At 59.7% G+C, this 14,284-nt stretch overlaps 1 protein-coding gene across 6 annotated transcripts; it reads right to left on the bottom strand.

The window, feature by feature from the left end:
- Nucleotides 1-2,255: 2,255 nt before the first annotated feature.
- On the bottom strand, nucleotides 2,256-14,242 carry ARHGEF15 (Rho guanine nucleotide exchange factor 15). Of its 6 annotated transcripts, none has more exons than XM_045490345.1 (18): nucleotides 14,119-14,231; nucleotides 13,580-13,613; nucleotides 13,196-13,399; nucleotides 11,663-12,318; nucleotides 10,535-10,867; nucleotides 10,217-10,271; nucleotides 8,950-9,008; nucleotides 8,634-8,845; nucleotides 8,329-8,489; nucleotides 7,995-8,147; nucleotides 7,765-7,894; nucleotides 6,387-6,461; nucleotides 6,183-6,275; nucleotides 5,943-6,103; nucleotides 5,684-5,836; nucleotides 5,446-5,528; nucleotides 5,231-5,335; nucleotides 2,256-3,829 (listed from the first exon to the last, which is right to left on the bottom strand). In XM_045490345.1, exons 4-18 carry the CDS (start codon nucleotides 12,267-12,269, stop codon nucleotides 3,678-3,680), a joined length of 2,532 nt encoding a protein of 843 aa, XP_045346301.1. In that variant the 5' UTR covers nucleotides 12,270-12,318; nucleotides 13,196-13,399; nucleotides 13,580-13,613; nucleotides 14,119-14,231; the 3' UTR covers nucleotides 2,256-3,677. The 6 variants fall into 6 exon arrangements, with proteins under 6 accessions (XP_045346301.1, XP_045346302.1, XP_045346304.1 ...); XM_045490346.1 differs by having other exon boundaries at nucleotides 13,196-13,313; XM_045490348.1 differs by having other exon boundaries at nucleotides 13,196-13,223.
- Nucleotides 14,243-14,284: the final 42 nt, after the last annotated feature.

Below are 14,284 nucleotides of genomic sequence, written 5' to 3'. Positions count from 1 at the left end.
GGTGGCGAGTCCGCAGTTCGGACTGGGCGTGCTGCGGAGCAAGGTCTGGGGTTCGCCTGGCAGGCGGAGGAGCGGATACCCTACTCCTGCACCGGATGGGGTGCCCGTCTGGTGAACTGGCCAACCCAGAGAGCAGGAACCAGCACTTAACCCTGTCCCTGAAGAGAGGAGGCGAGCCCAGCGAGCAAGGAAGGAGGGGAAAGAGACTAGCTTTCAGGGATGGACAGAGAGCCCGGCTGAAGGGCTCTGGAAAGGATCTCAGGTAGAAGTGGGCTGGAGGGCTCAGTGGGGCCAGGAGAGGGGAGAGAGCCAGTGAGCAGCATGTGAGAAGGGGGCAGCTCCTCTCGTCCACCTGTTGCTTGTGGTCACGATTGCATCCCCCTCCGCCGCGACGATGTTGACCCAGAGGCCATAAAAGGGCCAGCCCAAAGAGAGGCAGGTGCCCTGTCCTATCTTCATTGTCATCGACTCCCCAAACGTGGAGACCACGAACACGAGGAGCAAGGTTGGTGGTGGAGAAAGGACTTACTGACTCAGAGAGATTCCCGGGGCGGCCCAGCTTCCCCACCTGCACCTTTCCGGGGCCTCTGACGATATCTGTTTCCTAAATCCCCCCAGCATGACAGAATGCGAAGGAATGGGGGTAATGGCAGCCCCAGGACTCCCCACGTGGGTCGGCGAGCCTATCATCACCTGGGACATTCGTACCTGCTACCTACACCCCCTTGCCTGGAATGGCAGCCCTGGCAGCCCTGAGAGCCTCCTATCGCACCTACAAGGAAGTTGCAGGAGGCAACCAGAGAGAGAGACACACACGGAGTGTGCATGGAGGAGGGGCAGAGAGAGGGAGACACAGAATCCAAAGCAGGCTCAAGGCTCCCAGCTGTCAGCACAGAGCCCGACACGGGGCTGGAACCCACAAACTGTGAGATCATGACCTGAGCGGAAGTTGGACACTCAACCGACTGAGCCCCCCAGGCGCCCCTCCCATCCATTTTCTCCAAGTTTACCGCGGTCCTCACTCCCCGCATCCACCAACCGCTCCCATTACGGCCGGCCGGGCGTCGTGGCCCTCTGCCCTCTCCCACAGGCCCGCAGAGGGCAGACCCCTCAGGACTGCACAGACACACTGGGGTCACCCCAGAATGGAAAGGGGCCCCTAAGGTAACAGAAGGGTAACAGCCCTCTTCCCTGTCTTTTCAGTCTCCTTTGGAACGTGTGGTTGCATTTTGTGTGTCTGCATGTCCCCAGAACAACACTTGTCTGCTCTCCATTTCCCCATTATCCCAGCATCAGAACTTCTGAACTGGTGAAGGGAGGCTTCCTTAGAGCAGGAATGGGGCGGGGGGCGGTGAGGAGCCTGGAGGGAATGTACACAGAGTGCGTGTGTGGCTGTTTGCCTCTGCGTGTCTATCTCAGTATCTCAGAGGAAGAGGGGAGCGTAGTGGGGAGGGGCTCCCCCACCAGGAAACTTCAAGGAGCGTGCGCACCGGCCCCCTCCCATGACCACTAACCTCCTCTTCCCGGAACCTCAGTCCCCCTATTGCAACCCCAGAATGCTCTTTGCCCAGATCTTACCAGAGTTGCTTTCTTCTTGTCATTTGGACCTCAGCTCAAACATCACCTCCTCTAGGCTCTTCCCCAAAGCCACACACACACACACACACACACACACAATCATTCTGAACCCCAGCCCCTTCCTGTATGTTCTTCACAGCACTCACTGCTCCCTTACTTATTAATTTGTTTACTTGGCATTTGTTCTCCCTCAACCCAGAATGTAGGCTCCTTGAGGAGCCTTAGTCTTTTTCATCTCTGTACCCCTGTGTCCTAGAACAGTGCCTGATGCATAGAAGGCGCTCCACAAATAGGTACTGTATTGAACGGAATTGAATTGAATTGAACAGAGATGCTTGGCTGGTCAGTAAAGGACATTTATTGCTGACTGACTGCCCTTTTTGCCTTTCTCCCTATGTCTTCATCCCCTGCTGGAGTCCCAGCCATACCTGGCCCTGCCCTGTCCTCTTCCCCAACCCGCAACAACAGCGCTCTGCTCCAGCTGTAGACCCTTCCCCGCCACTGCCTAGATCCCCCGGGGAACTACGAGTGAGGGCCAACACCCTCAGGCCATGCTCCTGGTCTCCAAGCCCCAGGCCCAGCAGAACCGACCCCGGCTCTCAAAGAATCTCTTTCCAAGCAGCCCCACCCCCTTACAAAGCCACACTTGGGAAACTTTAAGCACACGCGCCCCTCCATACAGGTCCACCAACGTTTACTGAGGGTTTCTCATTCGCCGGGAACTGTGCAAACCCGGACGGCCAAATGCCAGTCCCTTTCTCCCTCCGAGTCTCCCAGAGTCCTTCCACCTCCTGTGGCTGGCGTGGCGGTTGCTGTCCTGGGCCGGTTGCCACGCATGAGCAGAAGGGACAGAGTGATGGTCTAGTTCAGGGGAGGCCTGGTGCCAGGCCTGGGCACCCCCCCACCCCCACCCTCGCCCTCGCCAGCAACTGTCTGCTCTGCCCTGGCCCCATCCCTCACGTCCTTGTGGCATCCTGCAGGGTGGTTTCTCCTCTGGAAGGAGACGCTCCGGAGGGGGTTACACTGGCTCTTTGTCCTCTCCCCACTGGTTGGCCCAGTGTTTCTGTGACAGGGCCGGGATGACGGCGGGAAAGGCCAGGAGGCTCACCGGAGGGCCCGCGACCCACAGCTCCAGTCTCTTCACCCAAACCCAGAGCCGGTCTGAAGCCCGAAGCCGGGGCTGCGTGACTGGATACGGTTGGGTTGGAGGCCAAGTTTGGGGCAAGGAAGCTTCAGGGGCTTCAGGCCGCAGCCACTGGCCATCTTCGTCCGCTACCAGGCTGCCATGGACCCCTGGCCCAGCGCCCAGGCCTCTCACCCCCAACTCTGGCTTCTGGCTGCCAAGCCACACCCAGCACATCTCGTCTGGAGCTCAGACCTCCTGTCTTCTTGGAGAATAATAGGAAAAACAGGGGGTGAGGGAAGGCATGGGGCACTTGGTCCCGGGGGGGGGGGGGGGGGGGGGGCTAGACCGCACACACACACACCATATTCAGCAGAATCACCTTCCCTGATACATCCAGAGACATGCACGGACGCGCACACACACACATTCTCTGAGTCACACACTCTGGATTCTTCTAGAAGAGAGGAAGTGGCTTGAGAGGGCACAGGAGGCACCCCAGGAGTGGAATCCAAAACTTCCCAGACTCAAAGGGCAGGACAGTCGTGGCTGGAGAACGAGGCAGGGTCACTATCGGTCTCTTGGGCCCAGACCGCCACCTTGCGTGGCCGGATGGCTCCCTGCTTATCACCACTGGCTATTTTATTCTAAGACTTTATCTCCAGCGCGGCCCTTTGTAAAGCTTTATTGACCTAGCTTGGTCTTCCTGGGCTGTGAGCGTAGCAGGGATACTCATTGGCCAGGGGCTCAGCCAGCTCAGCACCCATTGGCTGCTCTGCACTAAGCCTCTTTCTCCATTGGCCGCTCACTCAAGCGTGTTCGTTGGCTGCTCTCTCCTGAAGCTCGGTCCCTATTGGTTGCCAATAGAGGTAGCGTTGCCACTGACAGCGAATCCAATGGATGGGTGGGCTTTGCCCTCCCGGTGCCAAGCGCCAGATGTCCCAACCTGTGCACCACCGCTGCCGCCCTGCCTGCCTTAGGGTGGGGGAGTGCTGGGGGGGCCTGAAGAGGGCCCAACGGCCTCGAGGAGTCTCTGGTGCTGGCGAAGGTGCTTCCTCCTTTCGTGTTCCCCTGTGACTTCACACACCAGCTGGGCAGGGAAGGCCCCAGGAAAGCCCTTTAGCCAGCCTGGGAAGAGAGAGACAGGGGCCCAAGTGGAGCCAGGGCAGTGGACGGGACAGGAAGGAAAAGGAGGTCCGACGGGGTCTGATGCCTGAGGGTCACGGTGAATGTGGGGATGAGTGGAGAAGCCTGGAGCGGCAGTAGAAAGGCCATTTCATTAGAGGTGGAGACAGCAGCAGCAACAGAAGATGTGTGTCATTCCTGTCCAGCCCTGCTCATCTCTCATCAGTGCTGCTCATCTCACGCAAGGGAGAGCTGGAGTTCTTACGGGACCCGCGCGGTCTGGTCCCCCTTACTTCTGTGACCTCATCTGTTTCTCTGGCCTTTTTTCACTCCATCTACCACGCTGGCTGGCCTCCTTACGATTCTTCAAACACTCTGGCCACAGGGCCTTTGCACCGACTCCTGCCTTGGTCTGGGACACTCTTTTCCCAGACGCCATGCGCCCAACTAAGTTCTTCACCTCTGTCAAGTCACTGCTCACACGGTGCCTCCTTGTGGAGGGGCACCTCGACCTCCTATTTATTTTTAAATTTTTTAAATGTTTATTTATTTTTGAGAGAGACAGAGAGACAGAGAGGCAGAGCACAAGCAGGGGAGGGGCAGAGACAGAGGGAGACATAGAATCCCAAGCAAGCTCCAGGCTCCGAGCTATCAGCACAGAGCCAGACCCGGGGCTTGAACTCATGAACTGTAAGATCGTGACCTGAGCCGAAGTCAGACACTTTACTGACTGAGGCACCCAGGCTCTCCTATTTTTACTTTTTTAAGCTTATTTATTTATTTTGAGAGAGAGAGCGAGCGCGCCAGCACCCTGTTGACCTATGTTCAATTGTAATCCTGGGGCACCTGGGTGTCTCAGTTGGTTAAGCGTCCAACTTTGGCTCAGGTCATGATCTCACACATGGTTCATGAGTTCGAGCCCCGCATTGGGCTCTGTGTGGTCAGCTCAGAGTCTGGAGCCTGCTTCAGATTCTGTGTCTCCCTCTCTTTTTTCCCCCTCCCCCACTCACTATTTTTCTCTTTTTCTCTCTCTCGCTCTCTCTCTCAAAAATAAACATAGTAAATAAATAAACATTAAAAAAAATTGTAATCCTATCCAACCCTGGGATGCCTGACCCTGACTCTGTTCTACACGTGTTTTCCCACAACACTTATAACCCTCAGACACTGTATCATCTACTTTTTTTTTTTTAAGTAATTCCTACAGGGGGCGCCTGGGTGGCTTAGTCGGGTAAGTGTCCAACTCTTGACTTCAGCTGGAGTCATGATCTATCAGTTTGCGGGTTTGAGCCCCACATCAGGATTCTCTCTCTTTCTGCCCTTCCTTCTCCCCTTTCTCTCTAAATAAATCAATAAACTTATTTTTTTTAATTCACCGAATGAATAAATAAAAGAACCTCTCACCTTCAGGGCTCTTGTGCAGATGCCTGGGCAGAGCCCTGGACTCCAGACTTCGTGCCTCAGTCCTGACCGGAGCAGAAGACTCTGGACACAGTTCCTGGGAACAGTCTGCTTGGGGGTGGGTGACACACGGTGGGATCGAGGCCCTTTGTAGCTTTTCCCCCATCTTCCCCTCTTAGCCTCACTTTTCCTTCCCTCGTCTCCCAGAGGACACTCACCACAGTCCTCATAGACGGTGTCCGGGGAGCAGGGAAGGGGGCCGGGGGTAGGAAAGGCTCCCAGCCAGCGCTGCATGTCTGATCTGGTGGGGACATAGGGAGGGGTCACGTTTGAACCAGGAGGTCCTTCTGAGGGACAGACAAGGGCCGTGGAGGAGAGAGACTGAGGAAGAGGGTGGCGGGGCCTGAGAATCCAAGTGAGGGTCCCAGGGTGTTTTCTGAAGGCGACGCGACTCACAGGGAGGAGGCTTGGAGTAGCCGGTGGGTGGGGCGGCCCTGGTGGTTGCTGAGAAGGGAGAGGCGGAACGTAGGGGGTCCAGATGGGTCCGGAACCTGCTGGGCCTGGACGAGGGAGCGGTGGGCATAGTCCAGAACCTGCAGCCGCTGCCCGCTGCCCAGGGAAGAGGCAGTTCAGAGGGAGAATGGGGGATCCGGCTGGACCCCCAGCTCCCCGCCTCCCTACCCCAGCCTGGGCTCCCTCCCTCCCTGGGACCCACCTCTTGGGCTGAGTGATGAGCAGCAGGTCGCTGAAGAGTAGCAGGCAGAGGGGGGTGAAGCGGGGGCGCGAGGTAAAGAGCACACCCCCCCTCCGGCACCCCAACTCGGTCAGCTCCCCTTGCAACTCCAGGCGCCTGGACCAGGACACCAGGGGCAGGGCCTGTGGGGGAGCAGGGGGAGGTTCTGGCTTGTTGCCGCACTGCGGGGGGGCGGGGGGCGGGGCCCGGGCAGGGGCTCACCTTGACTTTGTGAAAGCGTAGCCTCTGGGTGAGCCGGATCAGCTCCTCTGTCTGCTTCATGCGCCCCACCTCTGCACTGCAGCGCTCAATGATCTGGGGTCGGGGGAGCCGTGTCACCCACCCCGCCTTCCTTCCGCCCCAACCACCTGGTCGCCTGCCTCCCGATCCCCTATCCCCCCGCCCCACAGCATCCCTCCTGCCCACCTTGCTGACGGCACCCAGGGCTTTCTGGGCATTCTCCTGGCGGCTGGACCCCTCCTCTGTCTGGCGCAGGATATTCTGGGGACAAGGAGGTAAGAGGGACTGGGCGCCCCGCTCTGCCGCCCTGGGATTCAGAGGGGCTGCTGTTCAGAGGACCCTACGTAGCTTGACAAAACGTTCTGGGTTCACCGGGCTGGGGAACCAACCTCAGGGAGGCAGACAGACCTCACCACTCCTCATCTGCATTACCCTGAGCCCGTCACGTTACCTCTCTGGGCCTCAGTCTCCCCATCTGTCAAATGGGGACAATAATACCCACCCAGCAGACCAGAAGCACTGCTGTAACGATTCAACGAGGTAAATCTACGAAGAGTGCTCCGCGTAGTCCTTGGCCCGCAGTAAACACAAAAGAAGACAGCTACTGTTTTCACCGTTAGCTCTTAGCGCAAACAATGAGGCCAAGTGGTTAAGAGCGCCCGGGCGTCCATTTTGCCGCTCTCAGTTATTCTCTGTATGACCTGGGGCAAGTTATGTAACCTCGCGGTGCCTCAGTTTCCTCATCCATAAAGTGGGGTCAGTAACACTTCCCACCTACAGTGGCCGGTAATGTGAAATAGGTAGACAACACTTCAACCCGTGCCTAGGACAGAGCGCTCCACAGCCGTTCAGCTATTACGATTATGCTACGGCATAATATTAGTATTATGGTTATGGCACTGTCTACACCAGGGATATAGAAAGCTGAATACGATACGAAGAGGCTGATACCCTAGACGGGGCCTCTCACCGGGTCACCCACAGCAGGTGACCTGGTTTAGGGAGAAGTTTCTGCTTTGCAACAGAAGAGCGTTTCTGTGTCTCAACCTAACCCCCATCCCCGGTATCGCTCCGCCAAGGCGCCTTTTTAGACACGTTTTCCCCGCAGCGTCCTGCCCGCGTGGAATGTTAATGCCACAGATACGCGGCGCGTCTACCGATGTGCCCCCGCAAACATTGGACCAGCTAAGGTTGTTTTCACCCCCCAAAGAGCTCATCCGTGCCTCGCTGGGAGTGCTATCACCCCCACTGGGGAGGCACGCGGCGGGAGACCTCAAAGGCCACTCCTCACGTTCCCCCCAGACCCAGGGACAGGAGGGGACCTGCCCAAGACCACTGGGCCAGCTAGTGGCCGAGCTAAGTGGCGAACCCGCGCGTCCAGCCAGGGGCTCCTTCGCGGCACCCAGACTGCTCCCAGGGACGGTTGGTCGGCTCCAGCCAGGCTGGGTGGGTCCTGAGTTGAGAAGCCGGGCAGGAGGCCCCCCCACCCCCTGCTGGGGGGGGGAGGGGGAGAGTGCTCCCGCGAGGGCCCTCCCCCGCCCCTACCCCCGGGGGGCACAGGTACCTGCAGCAGCATGCGGAGCCTGGTGATTCGCTGAAAGGGCAGCAGCAGGAAGGACGGCAGCGGCAGCCGCTCGCACTTGGGGAGGCTTTGCAGGCGCCGCAGCTCGGCCGAGAAGCGCACGTTCGTGTCCCTGTGAAAGCGGTCCCCGCGGACGGCGGCGTCCACCTGGAGGCTCCGCCCCCGCCCCTGCTCCCCTCCTGTCCTCCCCCTCCCCCGCCACGTGCACTCACATAAGGCGGCTGTAGGTCTCCTCCTGGTATTGCTGGTTCCGCACGTAATCCACGTACACCGAGAAGGGGCCCACGGCGTGGTCGTGCACCACGTCACACAGGTCGCTGATGTGGGGGGAAGAGCGCACACGGGACAGCAGCGTCCCTAGAAACCTGAGGGAGTCAGGGGAACATGCAATGGAGGTGGGGCACACAGCCAGGTCTCCCGGGAGTCCGAGGGAAGAGCTGGGCGCTATCTGGGCCCCTGGAAGGGAGGACCTGGGACGAGCAGAAAGCTAAGGGAGTGCTCAGCGGCCAGAGGCCCCGCTTGCTGTTCCGACAGGACCCCACTGACCGCTCGCTGACTCCCTGGACTCGCTGCACGTTGGAGAAGAGGGTGTGGTGGTCCCGGGGGGTGAGCGTGTCCCGGAGAGCCTGGCTCAGCACAAAGGTGTCAGTTAGCAGCCGCAGGGAGCGCAGGTAGGAGGCCTCGGAGGTCACCACCTCGAACAGGCTCTGAGGAGGAAGGGCAGGGCAGTGGGCGGAAAGCCCGGCTCCCCGCCAGTCCCCCGCCAGTCCCGGACCCAGGTTCCACCCTCCGTCCCCCCCCCCCCCCCCCCCCGCCCCGCGCCAGCCCTGCCGGACCCCAGGCGTGCCCACCTCCTGCATGCGCCTCTCCTGGGGGCTGAGGGTGTCCAGGAGGCCGCTGGCCCGCACAGCCGGCAGCTCCTGCCACAGCGTGTTGCGAGGTCCAGGGGGCCGTGCGAAGGTGGGAGCTTCGCCGGGGTTTGTTGGAGAGGGACACCCGTCCTCGCCAACCCCCCAGAGCTCCTCTGACAGCACAGCCGCTCGATAGTTCTGGTACAGGGGCTCTGGAGTACAGACCCAGCACATCAGGGAAGCCCAGCGCCCCAGAACCCTTCCCCACTGCTTGAAGGGGGGGCACAGAGGGGACCCCAGGTCCAGAGGCCCTCACCGTCCTGCAGGGGCAGCTCCCAGTTCTGTTCCTTCAGCAATTCCAGCCCCTCCTTGTCCCTGCAGAGAGAAACAGAGGGACTGCCCCAGAGCCACCACAATCACACCCCCCCCAGGGGGTGCTATTCACATGCTAGCGTAAGGGAGTGCTGGATCCGCACACAGGTAGTGTGCAGGGACCCCGATGGAACCACAGACACAAAATTATTTATGCGGGGCTCCTGGGTGGCCCAGTCGGGTGACCGTCTGACTTTGGCTCAGGTCCCGATCTCCCGGTTTGTGAGTTCAAGCCCCGCATCGGGCTCTGTGCTGACAGCTCAGGGCCTGCTTGGGATCCTCTCTCTCTGCCCCTCCCCTGCTCTCTCTCTCTCTCTCTCTCTCTTGAAAAATAAACAAACATTTTGTAAAAATTATTTATGTGCCTGTTGTATACAAGGCCCTGTACTGGGCAGGCCCCATCCATTCCTGCGATCTCAACTACTGGGTACCACACACTTCCAAGCCTCTCTCTCCAGGGCTCTCCAGATCGCCCAGGTGCGGATGGCTGTCTGGCGTGTCCTATTTGTGTCTCAGTGAAATTCAGCATGATCAAACCCAGAATCGCACCTCCCTGCTCTGCCACATTCAACCAAGTTAAACACCTAGGAGAATTCCTACCAGCAAGGGCTGAATAAGTGAGTGGGGCCTCACTAGCTCTGATAGGGGTGGTGAATCTAAAATGATTAATAGGGGTGCCTGGGTGGCTCAGCCGGTTAAGCATCTGACTCTTGATTTCGGCTCAGGTCATGATTTCATGATTCGTGGGTTTGAGCCCCGTATCGGGCTCTGTGCTGACAGCGCGGAGCCTGCTTGGGATTCTCTATCTCCTTCTCTTTCTCTGCCTCTCTCTCTCTCTCAAAATAAAATAAATGGATATTAAGATGATCAACAAACCCACATAACACAGGAGAGGCGTCCCTGGTGCTAAACAGATTTATAGACCATTGCAATAGAGGCTCAAGGTCCCGGAAGTAAACCAGAGCAATTGCTGTGGGCGGGGCTCTTTACCAATATCGCACTCAACAACTCTGTGAAGTAGCTGGTGTCTTATCCCCACCCACAGATGAGGACCCTGAGACCAGAAAGGTTAAGTGACTTGTCTGAGGCCACACAGCTGGTAAGGGACAGAGCCCTAGACATCCTTCCCCCACATGTGCAAAGATGAGATTTCGCTGGGCCTGAAGCTTAGCCTGCGCTGGGGTAGGGGTAAGGGTGCGGGTATTTGGTACCTGCCCTCCATAGATGCTGGAGGAGTGTCCTGACGAGCTTCATCAGGATTGTCCCCTGGAGAGAGAGCCCAGAGTCAAGAGAACAAATCTCCAGGATCCCCAGCCCCGGACTCCTGACTCCAGCCCCCACCCCACCCCCACCCGCCAGCGGGAGACGCTCACTATAAAAACTACAACTCCAGTGAGCCCCAGAGCAGCAGCCGGTGGAGAACAAAGAGTCCTGAGCGGGTTGTGGGTGGTAGTTTTTTGGCTTTTACAAAGATCCGCCTCCAGTCCTTCCCTTCCCGGCCCAGAGACCCGCTCACCCGGGCTCTGTACCTGTCGGGATTCCGTCTTCCGAGGGCAAATGGAGATCTGGCTGCGGGGGGTCCCCAGAAGCGGTGATGTCTGGCCTGACCCACGCTGGTTTGGGGGCTTTCAGGGGTGGCAAGAGTTTGCGTTCGGCAGTGGAGCGGTAGGACGTAAGGACCACTGGGGGGAGACTGAGGCTTGGAGGGCTGGGGCGGGAGCGGGAGGTCCTCAGTGGGGAGGCCCGGCAGAAAGCCCTGGGGCCATCCTCATAGCCCCCCACAGGTACCCATCGGAGCTCCAGGCCAGGCCGGCCTATGTGGCAGACACAGGGGCAACAGGGAGGGCAGGCCAGGACAGCATCTGGGGGAGACAGGGGTGCCCTAAGGAGAAGGCCCTTGGGGCCTGGCCCCACCTTGCCTGGGCCTCCTCCCTCCCCCTAACCTACCAAGCAGTGGGACAAGGTGGTCCAGCCCCAGGCAACTTTACCTTCCCCACCCTGACTCTCCTCAAACCCCCCAAAAAAACATGGAAGTCAGACTTTTCCCAACATGAAATCCATTTTTAAAAATGTAGCCCCTGGGGGTGCCTGAGTGACTCAGTCAGTTAAGAGTCTGACCGACTTCAGCTCACGTCATGATCCTGCAGTTTGTGAGTTCAAGCCCCGTGTCAGGCTCTGTGCTGACTGACAGCTCGGAGCCTGGAGCCTGCTTCGGATTCTGTGTGTCCCTCCCTCTCTCTCTGTCCCACCCCCACCCGCCCTGTGCTCTGTCTCTCTGTCTCTCAAAAATAAATATATCTTGGGGCGCCTGGGTGGCGCAGTCGGTTAAGCGTCCGACTTCAGCCAGGTCACGATCTCGCGGTCCGTGAGCTCGAGCCCCGCGTCGGGCTCTGGGCTGATGGCTCAGAGCCTGGAGCCTGTTTCCGATTCTGTGTCTCCCTCTCTCTCTGCCCCTCCCCCGTTCATGCTCTGTCTCTCTCTGTCCCAAAAATAAATAAACGTTGAAAAAAAAAATTAAAAAAAATAAATATATCTTTAAAAAATGTAAAAAAAAAAAAAAAATTAAAAAAAATATATATATATATAGCCCCTGAAAGGACCCAGTCTTAAAGCACTAAAAACAAAGAAGCCCACCCAGGGCTCCACGATGCACTTACCCGGAGCGCCATTCTCCTGTGACCCGCTCCCAGCAAGGTTGCCCGGTGGAACCTCTCTCTCGCCATTCACATCCACTGCCCCATGGGCACCCGGCTCCAGGGCATCCCCAGCCTGGACCTTGCCTTCAGCCCCCCATTCAAACCTGCCAGCCAATCTCCGCACAGTGCCTGGGGCCGAGGCAGAGCCACCCTGGGCCAGGACCTCAGCCCTGGGGAGCAGGGGCGGAGTGTGGGGTGACCCGGAGGGCTTGGGTGGGGGAACTGGAGACCGGGGAGCGGGCTCTGGGGTGACGGAGCGCCTGGACACTGGACTGGGGGTGCTGGAAGGCGAGTCTGGGGAAGTCTGGGAGTCGAGGCTGGCTTTAGAAGCCGAGGGGGGCAGAAGGGCAGGGGGCTTGAGGGCCGAGGCTGGGGGCTCCCAGGGGATGGGGGTGCATATCGGGGTTGGTGCATCATTGGAGGTGAGGGGAGCTTCTCGTGGAGAAGAGCCGTTGTGGTGGGGCCCTGGGGACTGGGCAGCCCTGGGGCGAGAAGGAGGACGGGGGCGGATGATCCGAGGGGGCTTCTGGGTAGGGGGTGTTGCTGCAGGAAGAGACTGGGCTGACATCTTCCTCTGGGCTCTTCAAAGGAGTGGGATACTCTTCTGGAGTCATCCCCTGAGGAAGAGGGAGGAAGAGACCCTTAATGCCCACCCCACCCCACCCACCCCCTTCCCCCGCCATGGGTAGACGGAGGCCTCCCAGCAGAAACTGTTTGCAAGCAAATGGGGACATGATTTCGGGGTGGGGGGGGGCGCGGGAGGGGGAAAGGCTAGTGCCCTCCCTCTGCTTCTTTCTCATCTCCACTGTCTTCCTCTCCTCACCTCTCACCCCTCCCAGCCTCCCAGCCTCCATTTCTCTCTGTCTTTTGGCTTCTGCTGCCACAGTCGGGCCACAGGGGGCAGTGAGGCCGGCGCGGGGGCGGCCAGCTGGAGACCCAGGTTGGGGGCTCCGGTACATCGCGCTTCTCCTATGGCCAGACGTGTCCGGCTGCAGAGCTGTGCGTGCGTGCGTGCGTGCGTGCGCGCGCCAGCGCGCGAGAGGTGTTGAGAACGCACGCTCCGTGCGGCCAGGCGGGGGGAGAGCGCAGGCCGAGGCGCGGTGCAGGCGGAGAGGCGGGGGTGCGAGCGGACGCGTGTGCGCAGGCGCGCCGCCCGGGGCCGGGGAAGCGAGGGATGCATCACTATTTCCCTGCTCCAGCGGGCCCTCCGCCCCCCATTTCCCAGTTCCTCTCTCCGGACTCTCCCTTTCCGGATTATTTTTAGTCTCCTTTTCCTGCCCTCAAGATTCCTGGAGCCTCTGACCCCAAGAGACCAGGGGGCCCCGGGCACGGTCTCTCCTGCCCCGGCCTCATCCCTGCCCGCCCCCGCCCCGCATCTGGTCAGAGAGGCCCCAGTGGGAGCCTGGGTCCTGCCAGGATGCCTGGTGGGTGGTCGGGAGACCGGACTGAAGGTGAGGACCAGTGGGGGCCAGGACGCCGAAACCCGGGCTTCACCTCCTCCTGCGGGCAGGCGGCTGCAATCCTGAGAAGGCGGCAGGGTCAGGGCGGTGGCCCCAAACTCCGCACAGGAGGCGGCCGGAGAGTCAGACCCCTCCAGGCCCCGGATTAGGTTCTGGAGAAAGGATGCCGGGTGGGGGCTGGGGGCCGGAGGCTGTGAATCTTGCAGCTCAATGGCCTCTGTGTTCTGGCAGGAAGCTCCTTAGGTGACCCAGGCAGTGGCCTCACCAGCTGGCGGGCTCCTCCCCAGCCTTGCCCCCCCTTCAGGGATCCCTCCCCCGCCCCCACTCCCCGCCAAAGGTACCTGCGTTTACTTCCTTTCCCGCCCCCCCACTCAGGCCTCTCTCACAGGGACCCAGGTACCAGGCCCCACGCACTCACCCTTCAGTCCTCTCCACTCTGTCACCTCCCAGGGCTGAGTGAGTAGGGGCAGGAAACAGGAATCGGATCCTCCTCCCAACCGGACACCCCCCCTCCCCAAACCACACCGCACTCCACATGCGCACACTAGGGTTCTGGAAGATGTGATGGACCCAGGATCCCAAGGGTCCCGGAAAAAGGCTGAAACGCCGGCATGGGAGAGCGGGCTGTTCTGTATGCACAGGGTCTGGTTGTGGCTGCGTGGCTGCGTGGACTGGGGGCTCACGGGGCCCTGGGGTGAGGACGAAGGATGGGCTGGCAATGGCACAGGGCCGGGCCAGTGGGAGGGCATCGGGCACGGGCGTCTGGACACCTCTGTATCAGCTGAGGGATGGTGTGTGTGTCCCTCCAGGACGTGTCTGTCTCTCCCACGCCACACACGAGAGCCTGTCCCTTAAGCTTCTAACCTGTCCCTCTGGGTGTGAGCCAGTCCCTATACCACACCACGGGACCCCCACCCAGGCTTCCCGCTCCCTGTATGCCCCCCTCCCTGAACTTACCTTTATCTTTCTGGAAGCTGTTTCTATTTTCAGCCTGTCCTGCCTACCCCTTGGAGCGAGGAGTGTGGGGCCAGGTCTCCGAATGCCTGTTCCTGTGTTTCTGGGGCGGGAACTGAGGGCCCAGATTGAGATCTCCACAGAGGAAGCCAGTTCCTTGGCCCCACCC

Source organism: Leopardus geoffroyi, chromosome E1 (genome assembly GCF_018350155.1).
Source record: "Leopardus geoffroyi isolate Oge1 chromosome E1, O.geoffroyi_Oge1_pat1.0, whole genome shotgun sequence".
Taxonomy (NCBI): Eukaryota; Metazoa; Chordata; class Mammalia; order Carnivora; family Felidae; genus Leopardus; species Leopardus geoffroyi.
Note: the sequence above shows the minus strand (reverse complement) of the source record. Positions and strands in the feature narration are given on the sequence as shown.